This window comes from Simochromis diagramma, unplaced genomic scaffold (assembly GCF_900408965.1).
Source record: "Simochromis diagramma unplaced genomic scaffold, fSimDia1.1 OVJJ01000361.1, whole genome shotgun sequence".
NCBI classification, from domain to species: Eukaryota; Metazoa; Chordata; class Actinopteri; order Cichliformes; family Cichlidae; genus Simochromis; species Simochromis diagramma.
In genome coordinates, this window is record NW_024386860.1 from 17,605,548 (window position 1) to 17,621,882 (window position 16,335).

General features: G+C 41.7%; 1 protein-coding gene across 2 annotated transcripts in view; it reads left to right on the forward strand.

The window, feature by feature from the left end:
- The window catches only part of gramd1a (GRAM domain containing 1A), a 53,247-nt gene that overhangs the window by 20,105 nt on the left and 16,807 nt on the right, over window positions 1–16,335 (forward strand). For both annotated transcript variants that reach the window (XM_040031174.1, XM_040031175.1), the window contains exons 5-10: window positions 8,849–9,074; window positions 12,787–12,807; window positions 13,007–13,091; window positions 14,538–14,641; window positions 14,800–14,895; window positions 15,165–15,245. In XM_040031174.1, coding sequence (XP_039887108.1) covers window positions 8,849–9,074; window positions 12,787–12,807; window positions 13,007–13,091; window positions 14,538–14,641; window positions 14,800–14,895; window positions 15,165–15,245 — 613 coding nt within the window. The remainder of the gene's footprint in view (window positions 1–8,848; window positions 9,075–12,786; window positions 12,808–13,006; window positions 13,092–14,537; window positions 14,642–14,799; window positions 14,896–15,164; window positions 15,246–16,335) is intronic.

Sequence of the window (16,335 nt, forward strand, 5' to 3'; positions counted from 1 at the left end):
CCGTGCGCCACCCACCACCCGGAAACGCCCCTGCCCACTTCATTAAGGTAGAAACGGCTCAGTCGGACTTTTCATCCTTGTCGACGCCATCAGTTGAGCGGTTTACAAAAAAAAATACACACGGAGCCTCCTCCCTCCCTCCTTGTCTCACTCCCTTACTCCTCCTCCTGCTCTTCCTTCCCCCACCTTCCCCCACCCTCCCCCTATAGTTGCAAAAGGATTACGGATGGACGCAGACACGGCAGCCCGTTACCGGGTCTTGCAGTCGGCATAGGGAGTAGCGGTGTGTGTCCGGTACCGGCGAGGTGCAGGGGCGTCGGCCCCGGTGGGAAATTAATTCGGATTTATTGAAGGAAACGCGGCAGAAGAAAAACCCTGATAGCGGCCGTGCTTCATCTGCACACTCCGAGCAGGAACACCGGTGCCATATTCCTGCTGCGAGGGTTTGTGACCATCAGCTGGACCACAAACGCCTCATGACATGTTCGAGTAAGTGGCATAAAGGAGGGAGGATGGCTGCTGTGCAATGCTCCGCTTTACGTACCCACACAGGTCGCATCCTGCAGAGCCCGCCGGTAGCTCGGAGGTGCAGCAACAGCCTGCTGATAGCTTCATCCCGCAGGTCCCCCACCCTCCCTCCATCCGCCCAGCCTCCATCCTGTGCACAGGTTGCTGCTTTAGCTGAAAACGTCTCGCATATTTCCCCTCTCCTTGGACTTTGCTTCTCTGGCAGGTTATTAGGTCGTAAACGGGCTCAGCAGACCGATTGTTTTCCATGTGCTAGCTGCACATTAGCTGATCATCTGTCGGATTTAATGGGTGACAGGATAGAGGACAATATTTAAGCTAATCCCTCCTCCTGGGTACAAGCCCTGCCCAGTGACTGCATATCATTTGTTGGTTTCTTTGAATGGACTGAGGTCCGGACAGAAGAGCTGTCCATTTCTCATCTAATCAGTTTTTTAGTTTTTCACCTGTTTGTGTCTTTGTGTGCGTGTGTCTATCTGTCTAGATGGATATAAATATATATTTTTAGTCCGTTTGTTTGTTTAGCACTGTAAACAGTGCCATAACTTTATAATATGTGCTATATATGTAGATATAAAATGTATCTGTTGCATATTTTGAAGCATAATTACAATCAAAGGAGGGTAGGGATGGACTGATTTATATACATACATACGTTTCACTTATTGACCATATTGCAAATATTATTTTACAATACCAGAGTTTTACTTAACTTGGTATAAATAGAAATATTTCACATAACTTACAAGTCTTTTTTTCTGTGTCAGTATTGAAAAGCAGGGCAATCTTTTTAAAATATTTGGATATGAAGAATGTGGCTAAAATGATTAGTGCTTTAACAGTGTGCATATCTATACACAGTTAAAATGGAATAACTCACGTTCCTGTATGACGTCTGACCTTAAGAAATCCATCTTAAAGTACATATTATATTATTTTAGAGGAAGCAGTTCTCTAGTAAATTCTCATATAGATATAGAAACTCTTCCTTTCTGGTAAAACGTAGTACTAATCATCAAAGATGACGATGGTGTAAAAGAGGCACAGATTTCCTCAGGTGCTCTGATCCAAAACATCCTTTTAAAAGCAAATTCTGCCCACTCAGCAACCATCTCGAGCCTTTTTTAGGGCACTTATTTTGAAGCTTTAACATATGACCTCTAATTTCAGTCTTTGCCTAAACATAAGAACAGTCAATTTTTACTTTTTCTTTTATTTTTTTTTTATCTTGGAAGTTTCAATTGTACAGCAATCTTCACCAGTTGTGGATCCTCCCACAGATTTCGGTTTGAGACAGAGATTTGTCAAATTTGAACGACTCAGTTCCTTTGAACTATTTTGCAGTCAGCATTGTTTAGCCTGTGCATACAGAGTTGTTTTTGGCTCAGATTGGGGCTTTTTGGCTGTTGAATATCTGTTGAATTTAAAACATGCAGCAGATAAAAAAAGAAAACACACGTATGTAGCATTTAGTTGCCTGATCTAATTGGACTGTATGTCTTGTTAGATTGGACAACTTTATTCTTCAGTAACTGAAACTCCTCCAGTTAATACAACTGGCTGAAAAAAGAGTTATGTGGAAATGTGATTATTGTCTTTGTTATAACTAAAACCTTTGTTTTGCAGATAGCATTTGTTTGTCCCCACAGGGAATATCCCTCTACCAACATGTGTGTTATTTGGGATTTTTATTGACTTATCAGATGATCAGAAGTGACATAAGTCTGTTGATTTCCAGCTAACAGTCTCATGTTCTTTACTGTATATGATAACCATGCTTACTGGCTGTCTTAGTCACCCCCAGAGGTGGATTCTGGAAAATCAGTTAACTATTATTATGATAGGAAATAAGTTATGTTATGAGGGTTTATGTGACAATAGTTGGTGGTGCTTGTTGTTAAATATGTTGTCGGGATGAGGGTTGCTTACGTCACGGAGAGTTGTGAAAACCTCAAGTATTGTTTTCCTTTTACACTTGAGCTGCCGGCGGATTTAAACCCGGGTTGTAAACGCGTGCTGACACAGACTCGCATCATTCAGTGTCCTCACACTCTGCCAGCTGACCGGCTGCACAACAAGCCTATTTAGAGGCTCTGCTGCCCTGCGTACGTTACCTAAAGATAGCTTAATGCTACTTGACATAATGCTCCCGTGATTAGCATCACTGCTAATATTTTAAGGATTATTTCCCTGTAAAAACAAACCCGGTCATGTTTACGGGTGACTCCCTCAGCTTCAGTTCTCCTTGTGGTTGTTTTTGGAGGTTATATCATTCTGACTAACCTCCTCCTCCTGTTTCCTCATGAACTCCTGACACTGAGTTTTTAAGCTAAGCCTTTGTGTTAATCTCAGCCTTTGTTTTTTCCCTAAGTTTCCCAAACTAGTTAAGAGCACAATCACATGAAGGAAGTGATGTTGGCATCATATGACCAATCATAAACAAGGACAGGTCTACTAGTGGCTAGAGGTGGGAATCACCATACATCCTACAATACGATATTATCACAATACTTAACGCACGATACGATATTATTGCAATTTTTAAAAATATTTTGCGATATTCAGATTCTGTACATGAAGGTAAACTTTATCAATATTCATTTTATCTAATATCAAAGTCTCGCACTCAGTCTTTCTCTCATTTCAGTCAGTTTTATTGTTGACAAACTGAACGGTTTGTATTACAGTCTAGTCCAACTTAACTGAATGCAACCATCTGGTACAATTATAGCTATTCTGAACTATGCAATATGATAACTATGCAGCCCATTCAGCAACTGAAGAATTTGAAAGTAAATTAAAACAAAATATAATTTTACATTAAATAAAAAAGTTTTACACTTAATTAAAATAAAACATGTCTTAAATTAAAATAAGTAAACTGTCATGTTTATTGCTGCCAAAAAAAAAAGTTAAACGCATTTGGACAGTGTCAGGATTCCTGCTCAGAAAAAGGATCAACATGCTCTGAAGTCGGAGCACAGAAACCTTTTTTTGTAACAAAATATCTGCTGTCCCTGTATCGATACATTATTAGCAAACAAAATATCACGATACTACACAGTATCGATTTTTCCCCCACCCCTACTAGTGGCAGAGCAGAGTACTTTACAAACAGGAAAACTATATTTTAAATATCCGAAGAGGTTGAACACTGTGTATCCCTTTGTACAGTATGTATAGTAGGGTTTGAAGTAGGTAAACCTACAAAAGCACAATATTAATAAAGCCAGGAGAGAAAGCTGACATAAAACAGGTGATTTGCTTTAATGAAAGTAGTCTGTCGTGTTTGTCGTGTAAGTCTTGATTCTTTCACCTTCGGGTCCATAGGGACTAAGTAAAGCGCTATACAAATACAGGCCATTTACTTTCAGTCACAAAGAATGGTGTAACAATTTATAGTACTTGAAATTGAGTACATTCAAGGTCAGCAAGGTCTCAATTTAAGATTTTCTTAGATGAAAACTTAAAATTACTTCCATATAAACCTGCTTTCAGCCAGCAGGGAGATAATTCCTCCTATATTATCGGTTTCTTATTGATCCTCGTCAGGGAAAGATGAAGACTTCAAATGGTTTTCAGACTCTTTTACTTACAATGTCTGTTTTTCACTAAACTCCACTAACATGCCTCAAAACCTTTATCAGACATTTTTAAAAAATCCAGCATTAATCTAACGATCTAAGAGGTTTCTGCCTCAGGTTCAGATGTCGTGTGATATTTGGTTTCCAGGTGTCTCTTTAGCTTGCTTACTATCAATGTTCCCTCTAATTTTTCATGTGTCTGAGCAAACACACAAACTCCCTGAGTGGCCCCTTGGACCAATGTGAGCAACAGCAGACGTGCACTGTGGTCACGCCAGCATCGAATCCATCCAAGTTACATGGTTTAGTAAAATAATCAAATTACAGCATTTACATTTATGTTAGACTATCTTTAATTAACTGCTTTAGCCCACTTACAATGAAAATGTAAAAAAACCTTGTTCATGACCTGTGTAGCATGTTAACACTATTGGAAGGAAAAATAACTTGAACTCCAATTTTGAAAACACAACGTACTTTCTTTTTTAAATTTTTTTTAATATAAAACTCTGACTTGTATTATGAGTCTGCGGTCTGGGAGAGAGTCTGTAACTCTGTCTGCAAAATACAGGATATACTGACCAATGTTGGGCAATTAATTATATAGTTACTTCTCCAAAAAAGTTACTGAGTTATGCAAACAACAAAGTTTTTTTGCAGCTGTTTACCTAAAAATGCAGCCAAGGCGTTTTTTTAAACAAACACATTTCAAACTATTTACAGAACAATCAGCTGCTCTGCATCAAATCTGATGCCACACAAATTATTTGTGCCACTCCAAAAAATAATTTCTGTCCACTATGAGATGAAGGAGAACAACAGCCTGATACCTGCAGGCCTGACAGCAGCAGATGTATCACTGCTGTAACACCTGTAACACTCAGCAGTCGCCTCATTGTTCTGACACACACAACAACACTATTGACTACACTACACACTAACTACACACTGACTACACAAGATCTGCGCTAAACGTTGCAAATCACTCACATCTCAATTCCGCCTTCACTCCTAAAACTCCCCCCTTCCTAAACCACTAAATGCCATGTTGCCATATCATTTTTTGATTGGTCCACATGGTACATTTTTCCACCAATAGGAAAGGCTGGGGGGAGATTTGTTTTCGCTCACAGGCTTTCGAGCGTTTTCCTTATCAAACGCAGTTTTTACCGTTCCTTCCCGCAGTAAATATAAACAACGACAGTATTCGGGGGAAAAAACAAACATTGCAGATATTTTATCATAACTCTGGTTTTACGTGGCCGATCAACACGATTTAAAAACTGGTATAAAGTCCACACTTTGTCCGTCAGTTGTTCCGTCTGTCCTGCTCACATCTCCAATGATTGTACACGTTGTCCTTAACGTGGCTTCACTCCACATCAGCCGCTTTGCTCGCTAAAACACCGGTGTTGGCACATAAGGACGCTGTCATAGCCTGTCAATGACGTGGATTAGCTGCGTATATACGAGTGTGAATCGCGTCATTGGCTGGACTATGAGATAAGGTGGCATCGTTCTAATCCCATACGGGAGCAGCCAGTCACTGACTAACACTGCAAAACAGAATTGTTAACGTATTTACTTTAATTTAAATTCAGGTTAGATTTTGTATTTGTTTTGTGCGCAACACAGATTTTCTGTGCGCAGAGACGTGCCCGCAGTGCGCAATTGCGCGCGCAGCTTAGGGGGAACATTGCTTGCTACTATATTTTTGTTTAGGAAACTGCTAACAAATGGCAAAGGTTTTGTTTGTGTTTTCTCTTTAGTTCATTTTTTGTGGTATTTTAAAGACAAAGTGATCAGTTTTATCTTCTCACAGATGTTTTCTTTATGTCATTCGTCACATTTTGTGCAGTAGAACTTCGTATCAATCAAACATTATTCTGAGCTCTCTAAAGACGTCTGACCTCCGTACTCCATGTGCTCCGAGGCCTGAGGGATCTCCTGGGAATGGTGGTGCCACTTTTCAGAGACGTGATTGATCAGTAGGCGATGGTCTTTGTAGTCACGAGGGCAGCGTGAAAATATTAGTTTACTGATTGAAAGCAAATGAATGCATGTTTTGAGTGTGTCTGCCTCACACTGCAGACACAGTGAGGTTAAAGCTATGAGTGTATCAGCAGTTCTTCTTGCTTTGGTTTCTTGTATTACATTTGTAACTGTAGCCCAAAAGGAGCTTCTTTTAAATCCAATCCAGGGATTAAAATGTGCCTCATATCATTTTATATTTGGAGCTCATTGATTCTCAAAGCTACATTAAATGCTAATGAATGAATAATCATTTTATTTGTAAACGTTTGAACATTTATTGAAGACTGTTACCAACTCGCTTTAGTCATATCTTGAGTATAATTAATTTGCCAAGAGGAGATAAAAGAACCAGTAATATTTGAGCAGGAGCACTTAAACATCAAGTAAATAAAAAAAACCTGCTTAAATAATGCTGATTATTCAAACAAGCTATCATGCTGATAGCCGCGTGCCACGACAATAATGCTTTAGCAAATTTAATCTGAAAAGCAAAAGCAGGTTAAAATGAGCCAAACAAAAAACCACCTTGCAGCAGACGCTCTAACATATAGTTGATAAGTGATGGGCTCACAGTTAATGACTTTTTATGAGGGGAAAAAACATAAACAAAGCTAAAGATGAGATTTACTGATGTTAAAGGTATTGACATTCAGATTCTCCATGGAGATGATGTAATATTGTTATCCTGAAATCATTCGGCTGTGATAATGGGGCAATAAAAGCTAGTGTGACAGCGCTAAGGCCTGAAATACATTGTGTGTGTGTCTTTTGAAAGACGGGAATATCTGTGATTGACTGATGATGACAGTTTTACTCACACAGGATATGGATGTATTTCTGAAAAAGAAATCTGGACTACTGTGTAGGGCTGGGCGATATGGCCTAAAATCTGTATCACGGTATAATTTGAAGCACGTGTGGTAACGATATATATCGCGATATATTCTTTTCTTCTGTATAACGTATTTTCCACACTATAAGGACTTAAAATCCTTTAATTTTCTCAAAAATCGAGAGTGTGCCTTATGTATGAATTCTGGTTGTGCTTACTGACCTCGAACCGATTTTGGCTGCAGAAATCTGTTAAAAATGTTTTAGTACAACTTTGGTAAGCAGCACTGCTTGATGGATCGTCAGAGCATTACGGCTGCCGTAGGGAGGAGCTTCGCGGAGTAATCTGGGTCCAAAACTCCGTCTGCTTCAGGTCCCAAAGTCAAACGAACACTGAGAGTTAAAAACGGTCTAAATTCTTTCATCTTTAATAAAATCATCAGCGTTGCTGCTTTACCAGGTGTAACAATTAAGTGTAACATCCAGGCATCCATGAAAACAGAATTTATTAAATTTAACGGAGTTAGAAGTTAGCAGGAAGTTAGCTCGCTAGTTTCCACCTAAACATTTCACACCAGAGAATTTTGAAACTAATTCAAACGTACAGCTCTGCTACCACTTCTAACATAAAGACAGAAAACTAAACAGCAGTGGCGTTTGCAGGGTTACTGAAGCTGGACTAGCTGGTATATAATGTTGTGCTACGTGATTGCTAGCGACACAGCTATGTTAGCATAACATTAGCACAGTGAAGCTGGAGGATGAACGCCAACTTTTTTTCCACTCGATAAAAGTTAACGTGAGGGATTCTGGTGGTCAGGGACAAATGCAATCGCATAGCAGGATGCTGTACACGGGCCAAACTTCAGTCAGGAGAACAACTGAGATCATTCATCCACAATACCAGGTTAGTTATTAATATACTGCAACAACATGGGAACAGAACAGCTGCGAGAGAATTCAACATTAATGAATCGATGTTACGGAAGTGGAGGAAGCGCAGTTTTTGGCTTTCCCCATATTTCAAAAGTGCTTCACCTCTTTGCTATGACTGTCGGCCGCCATAATTTGCAGATGATAATGGTTGTAGCCGCTGCGATGCTTTCAACCAAAACAGGCGCAGCTTGATGACATCATCAACATGCGCTATCGCGATAGAGCGATATAGTATCTCTATCGTTGGCTAAATTTATATCATTTCTATCGTATATCGTTTCTATCGCCCACCCCTACTACTGCATTGTGGCATTAATTCCCAAAGCTAATGACAGTGGATGTTTAAATCTTTTTACTCTACTAGTTTTCTTCTTGTGCTTGATTAATTTGTTATATAAGATGTAAAATGCAGTAAGATTATGATTCCATTTTTTTTACCGTCAAATAAAACTAAATGAGAGAAGCTTGTGGGAAAGTTGTTGTCGCCGTTGACCTTCTTATGTTCTCATCTAAATTTGTGTCTGACTTTTCACTTGTTTACTTAAAGAACTGAATCAGAGACAAACTGAAGCTCGTACGCTGTCGTTCTGACCTGCTGGTGTTTAATTTGTGGCTCTTGGGTTTCAAAGTTGCACGTCTTGATTGGATGGTCTTAACACCCTTTACTAACTGGATTTAAATGCCCCCCCCCAGTCTGTCTGTACCAGTCAAAATGACTTTAGCTGATAGGTCTGGCCTTGCGTGGCCCCTCATTGGTCCTCAGTAGGCACTTTGTGATGGCGTTTTATCATCAAATGAGAAACGCCTGCAGCTTTTCTTCATAGCACGACACGAAAGACTCACTGGGAAAGTCAAGCAATGAAATGTGAAGTGGTTTCCTCTCTTCTCCCCTCAGCTGAACGTTTTATTTTTTTCCTGTCTCTTTTTATCTCCAGTACGGCCAGTAACTCTCCACGCAGCACCCCCGGCAGCTCTCCCTCCCTGCGGCGCAGGGTCCTCGGGGGAGGCAGGGCCAGTGAGAATGAGGCTGGAGGAGAGAAGAGCAGCAGTGGAGGTGGAGGAGGTGCTGGTTCGGACGGTGCGCTCCCCTCCATACCCTCTGCCTCCTCCCTCTCATCTGCCTACCCAATCGCCTCTCGCCACTTCAGCCGCAATGCCAAGGTAAGTGAAAATATCTGCTAAGGTGAATCGTAGACTGATCGACACAGCAACTGTGACCTCACAAATGTTTTACCGCTGCCATCTTGGTGTTTTGAAACTGGACTAATAAACTGTCATAGACACATTGTTATGCAACAATCTTCCATTTTTATTCTAATAATGACCATAATTTACAAAGTGAGCTTCATATTTTATTTAATATGAGCTGAAGCTACTGACATGACCCATAAAGTCATCGGGAAAGTGTTTAATGAGGTCACAGAGCAAGTGTGGAGTAGCATCGGTTTCCCATAGACTTCTATAACCAGAGGTTTTTGTGCAAATAAAGCAGTCGCCTCTTTGCTGCTCGCCACATGCAGCTTGGAGGCTGTGTCCGTGTTCAGTTTGCAGAAATAAAAACGCAATAAACACTTTGCATTTGCATCCAGATTTTCTGCATTGATTGCTAAAAACGGTGGTTCTGATCTTCTAATTAGCTTTATCTAATCAGACTAAAGTAGCTACATTAAACACACTCGATGGTATGCAGAGCAGTTCCCCTCGTTATAAATGCAGCTAGGCTCATGGCAATTTGACTTGAGACTGTCCTTTTTTAAGTCACATATTGTAGCCTCAACCTGTCCATTCACCAATTTCAATCAAATCTTAGTAAAATTCTAGCTGTGCAAGCGCCAACCTAAACAGACAGGCACGTACCTGCCGGCTGAGAAACTACAGAACAGAATGCAACAAGAAGGAAAGTTGGTGCTGAAAGTAGACAGTTTAAATGAAAGTGTTAGATGTGGGAGGTCGCCCACGTCTTTAATGAATGCAGCGAGAGAGCCGGGTGTCCATCTGCCGTGACACCTTTTCTGTTTTCAACGAGCCAAACGGCAGCAAAGACGAGGAGTTGTAGTCAGGGAGGCTTCAGAGCTGAGCTGAAGGAGACGTGACGCTACAGCACTGAGTTTCTGAGTTTTACTTTCATGGCAAACAGCTGCTCTGTGTGTTAGAGATAAACTACACGATTAAAAAAATGTTTTGATAAACGTCATATTCAAGCGTGTGAAAATGCTAAATGAGACATTTGTTTGTGACTAAATTAAATATGTTATTAAATTATACGTCTAGCCCTTAACTTGATTATCATTGTTTGCAGTGGGGCCCATAATGAAACTGAATCTGACGCCTTTGTTTAAACAGGAAGCCTTACAGGAACCCTGGGGCGCCTCTGTCAGTGCGCCCCAGGGTGGCTACAATGTAGCTGCCATCACCAGTGTGTGAATGTGTGTGTGTGAATGTGTGGATGACTGGATATGTAAAGCGCTTTGGGGTCCTTAGGGACTAGTAAAGCGCTATATAAATACAGGCCATTTACCATTTACCAAAGTTTCCTAAAGATAAGCAGTTGTGACCCACAGCACTGTCACGGCATATTTCATACCTGGAGGAGATGGAGGATGCAACAGCATTTCTAAAGACACATAGTTTTACGTCAAATAACAGCAAAATAAACATACATATATAACGAGAACCAACTTTCTTTGGCTGTTTTTTAGAATAAAAAAGCAATCATTCAAGTCTTCTAGAGTCCAGCTCCCCAAAGGTTTTATGAGGGACAGACAGTTCAATGAGCTGCTAGCATCCTGAACATAAAAGGACCATTCATCCTCACCACGTGCCATCAGGAAGCATCCAGTAGTTTTAACTGTATGTAGAATTTATCCACAGCTGGGAAGAGATGGGGAGAGACGGCAGGCATTTAACAAAATGAGACTTGCTCACAGGTTTAGTTATAGCCCAGCTACAGCTGTGTTTCATGCCTATGACATGCTCCTGGCATGTTTTGTATTTACGACTACTTTTAATTAAGCTTGCAACATGGTACAAAACGTCGATACATTAAAAAAACAAAACGCACACAAGCGGCGACGGGCAGAAAGTTTCATCGGCTCATGCACCCTGCGATCACAGTGTGTATATCCAGCTATGTGCCACGCCTCATTTATGCTGCAGGAAAAAACACATCCAACAAAGGATTAACCTCCGTCTAATCCCCCGTTCTCCAGATACATTTTAGGAACTGAGGCGTGCTTCCACATGATGTACTGACACGGTCAGAGGCAGGAAGACAGAGGAGACGAGGAGGCACAAGTTAGAGAAATGGGAACAGCCTGCTGGTGCTAGCACTGCTGCTCCATCACAGTCACTCGTCTCATAGCTGCAGGCCTGCTTTGATTTCAGGCTAGCAGCATTAGCAGTGTAGCATACCTTCAGTACTGTGAAAGTGAAATTTTTTGCGTTATGGGCCCCTGAAATTTTGAAATTTGACTGATCATAGGTTCTCAATCAGATTAAGATTTAAGACGTTTTCTGGACCTCAATCAAAAATGTTAATTGGATGATTTCCAAGCTGCTTGGCTATCGCTTCCTCTGTGACATGGTGCTTTAGTGGAAGAAGCAGACTATCCTTCAGGATTGTATCCCAGAAGCTGACAGTCAAGTTTTATTATCAACACAACATCATACACTCAAGTACACAGTCAGACGAAATATCGTCCTCCTGGATCAAAGCTGCAAACTGTAAAAGCAAAAATTCAACTATACAGAAACTAAGATAAACTAAGGATGAGTACAACAGTTTTGTACTTGAATAGAAATGGAATAAGAGTAGAAAACAATGAGAATAAATAAATACAGTGGTACATAGATGGACTCAAACAGTGTAATACAGAATAGTGCAAGTACTGGAAGTGAGAGGAGAGTGTTATGTAGTCCAAGAAGTGTGTGGAGAAGTGAGTCCAGTGTGGAGGAGGGCAGCGATGCATGGAAATGATTTTTCTTTTTCTAATACACAAAACTCCAGAATTACTTCACTGAGAAGAGACAGGAAATGCCCGATGGAGGTGTTGCTGAAAAGGAGCTTGTACAAGTTACTAAACTGTAGAGGTTGCTGTCTTAGCCTGCATTGCTGCATTGTGAGTCAGTGTGTTCAGTAAGGTCATAAAACGTACAACTGATTGTGTGTTATGTTAGTCCGATTGCGTTTGTGTACATTTGATTTGGATAAAGATCTGACCGCATTTCATAAGCAATCAAAGCAGAAATTCCAAAGTGCTGCAGAAGTCTCGTGGTGCTCATCAGAGATTCAAACGGGCGTCTTCATGACTCTGTAAAATTTGATCCGACGCAGCGTTTAGTAACCAGTTAGGAAACGGTTCTGCTTCAATCCGGTCACTTAAATATTAACTCTGTGTTTGCCAGACGTTGGTTGAACACGCTTGTGTTACGTAATGTCAATAAAAACGGTCTTGAGTCTTCAGTGAATTCACACAATACAATAAGTGAAAGTAAATGTTTATTTTTAGCAGCTCTCACTTCAGCCGTGTCAGCTCTTCCAGTGTTGACTCGTTCTTTCAGGAGACTGTAAAACGTTAGCGTGTTTGCCCTGAGTAAATTTACCTAACGGCACACATAACCCGAAGGCTCTGGGTTCACCTCGTACTCGCTGCAGGCTCGTCGCTTTGAAGGCAGCAGCCTGTTGCAGCCAAGACGGTTTGTTGCAGCTGCTCAGTGACAATTACCTTTTTTTAAAATAGGGAAGTGGTGAAAGTTTGGACATCCCTTTAAAGCTGCACAACCTCAGCGTTGCATAAAACGGAGTCAAAATGTTCTGTTTCTGCTGTGACTGATTTTCTTTGAGTACTAAATGTTTTCCTTTTTTTCTTTGCAGAAAATGCAGAGCTGGTACAACGTAAGTACACGCCCTCTTCTTCTATAACGGCTTTTTTCAGCTTTTATTTCCAGTAGATGAAACTGGTTGACAGTAAAATGATTGGTTTAGTGTGATATTTGATTAAACAAATGCGAGTGTTACCCGAGATGTTTACTGCTAGGATGGTTGTGAGGTAGAATAACATGTTCTGTTTTTTCTTTCCTGTCGTCACTCACAGGTTCTCAGCCCCACGTACAAACAGCGGAACGAAGATTTTCGTAAAATCTTTAAGAAACTTCCTGACTCAGAGCGACTTATAGTGGGTGAGTGAAGCATGTGACAAAGTGTGCAGTACCACCAGCGCACCAGGATTTTATAATCGGCCACGCCGGCCGTGAATAGTCCACTTTCTGAGAGGTTAAAATGATTCCTAGTGCATAGGAATGGGAAGGTCATAAGGAAAGGGAGGATAGAAGATTTAAGGACGTGTGACTCTAAGATGTACAGTACAAGGAATGGTTTGCAGTTGCAACAGGTTCATGGTGCTCAGCTTAGAGCTGCTGCTCGGGTTGAGGTGGTTTTGGGCATCAGAATAGGGACAACAGCTGAAAGAGGCGGCTGGGTGGGGAGGTGGAGTAAACGTTGCCCCCACTAACATACCCAGATAAACAGCAGACGTCGAATCTATCGAAAATCACAAATGTTATTCCTGTGTGCCAACAGCACACAGGTGCTTGAGAAACGCCATCTGTGGTTCCACACTGGTTTCTTTTTGGCTCTGAGAGGAGAACTATGCAGATTTAGTAGATTCAACACACGGAGACGCTCTCGAATGCAGGCCTGCAAAAGCCAGCAGCACATAGCAGCGACAGTTAAAGCCCTTTTTGTAGGTTGAATGCCAGTTGGTTGAAAGGTCTGCTTGAGCAGAAAGGAAGTGACATTAGTTCACCACAAAGAGGAAGGCTGCGATTAAACCATCAAGGATCAAAAAGCTCCGTGTGAGAAGCAAAGACGTAGGCTGCGAAGTGAAACTCGCTTTCACTTCACTACAAAGAACTTCTTTGTTGTATGACTTGGATCTTCTCTAACGACCAGCAGCATGACAGACAGGAACAGCAGTTCGTCACTGATGCTCTACAAATGTTTCCCAGGTGTCAGTGCTGGACGCTTTAGCCCCTTTTTCCATTAGTGTTTACTTCGATCGACTGGGTTTCCCCTGCAAACCAGTACTACCTAACATGTGTTTGTTGTCATAGCAACGTGTGTCCCGCAAAAAGGTGGACGTCGAGGCAACAGTATACCTGCTGCTCAGTCTGTGGCTTTTCGTCTGGCTCTGGGACCACTGCATTGGTTTTGTAACCATTTCCCTCATCGAGTGATGCTACTGGCCAGCCAATCGGTGGCATGCAATCTGATGATGTCATAATTTAGTACCTGCTCGCTTGGAATCCCGGGCGAGCAGATACTAAAGGTCACAGCACCCGGTACCTAATGGGAGAACCGTGAAAACTGTGGCGACCCGTGGCGAGTCGAGCCGTGTAGGTACTAATGGAAAAGGGCTTGTGAGTCTTGTTTGCTGCATCATCGCTCCTGCTGGACCGCAGGCTGATGCCATAATGATGCCGTAGACTCTCTGTAAGAGTTTCAGTCATTTTTCTCTGCCCACCAGCCCCGCTGCTAAGAGCCAAGTGGTGTTTACAACCTGTCTGACATTGATCTGTGGCAGCGATGGCTGTTTTTGACATTTATTTCCGTCTGTCTTTTCTCAGACTACTCCTGCGCTCTGCAGAAGGATATTCTGCTTCAGGGACGCCTTTATCTGTCAGAGAATTGGCTGTGTTTCTACAGCAACATCTTCCGCTGGGAAACCACTGTAAGCTACACTGTGTACACTGGCGCACACCTTCTGCAAACTAATTAATGTCACACCTGCAGTCTGATAAGAGTGAAGTTTGCAGATCAATAAAGATGGCCTCTGCGAGATAAGAGCGTTGCACGCTGTAAAGCTTTCTCCTCTGCTTGTTGGTTCAGATCACCATCCTGCTGAAGGACGTTACCTCTATGACCAAGGAGAAGACTGCCAAGCTCATCCCAAATGCCATCCAGATCAGCACTGACAACGAGAAGGTCAGAGTCAAAGACGAATAATAAAAGAGACGCTTTGATTTACGAGGACATTCTGCAGCGGTTTAACCGTTGATCGTGTCAGCTGTTGATACGGTTCACTTCAATCTGTTAGAGAAGCGTTATGAAACGAGCTGACTCGGCTCGATCTTCACCGGCCGTGACGAGGCAAACGGGGGGAAACCGTCCGTCAAACCTGTTCTCACATTTGTTCTCTCTCCCTCCTTTTCTTCCTCCCCTCCTCCCTGTTCCGTTGATAATCACTCTCTCAGCATTTCTTCACATCTTTTGGCGCAAGAGATCGCAGCTACATGATGATTTTCCGCCTGTGGCAGAACGCACTGCTGGACAAGGTACAGCCTCCGCTCCCACCCTCCTGCTGGTTTGTGCTGCTAGTAGTTATCATGTCAGAGTAGAGCAGGGTGTCAGGAAGCGTGGTCGTAAATACAGGGCTGAGAGAGCAGTTTCAATTACTGTTATCTGCTGACTTTTCTGCTCTGAGCGTCTGTGCAGAAACGCAGCTTACTATTATCTCACATGGTAGAGAAAATAATGGCTGATTACTCTTTCCCTGGAAAAAACCAAACTGATCTTTTAGTTTAGTTTGGACCTCTGCTTTCACGAGATGATCGAGAATGAACGGCCCTCTGAAACAAAATATTAAGGATGTCACATCATCAGAAACCACTTCACGACAAGAATGCAGCTGCTTCCACCACAGCCAGCTGCTTATTGTGCATACATGTTTCTGTTGTGGTGTAGCTGCGCTCACAGCATCTAGTTATTGTTCGGAAACAATTCCTGTAATAAATCCTTAACAGACCGATCAGCATTCAGCAGGATATTGGGCTTTCATGCTTTGAATTAGCTCCAAGTTTATTAAATTTTGAAAAAAATGATTATTTTTTCCTTCCAGCGGTTTAAGATAAACTAAGAAAGTGTGTAAATAATTTGAGCCATTTAGTTTCATTGACATCCTTCATTAACAACGGTTTTCAATGCTGTCGGCTGAGTTGCCAACATGCCAGTGTCTGTTCCCTGCAGTGGCAATAAAAGTTGGGCTGAATGTCACCTGTTTTGTAATGCTGACTACTGTTGGCTCCCTTTTAGTGAATCAACACTTGATTCCACTTTGACCTTTCATCAGTGTTGACATCCTGGTCTTAACTTGAACAGTTTGCTTTTATTTACGCTCCTCTGGGCAGAAGATGCAGAGGCTTCTGCTTTTAGAGATTTACAGGCCTGCGGCGTGTACAGGTGTTTACACATCTTGTTTTTAACTTTAGTTTAAGATTTCATCTCGATATTTGCAGCATGAACCAGATGGAAAAATAAAACACTGCACGCTGCTCACACAAATAAAACTCATAAAACACAAAACTCTGAAAATGTTAGAGCAAGGTGGGATAAAAGTGGTTTTTCTTTATTGTCATTTTCCCCCTG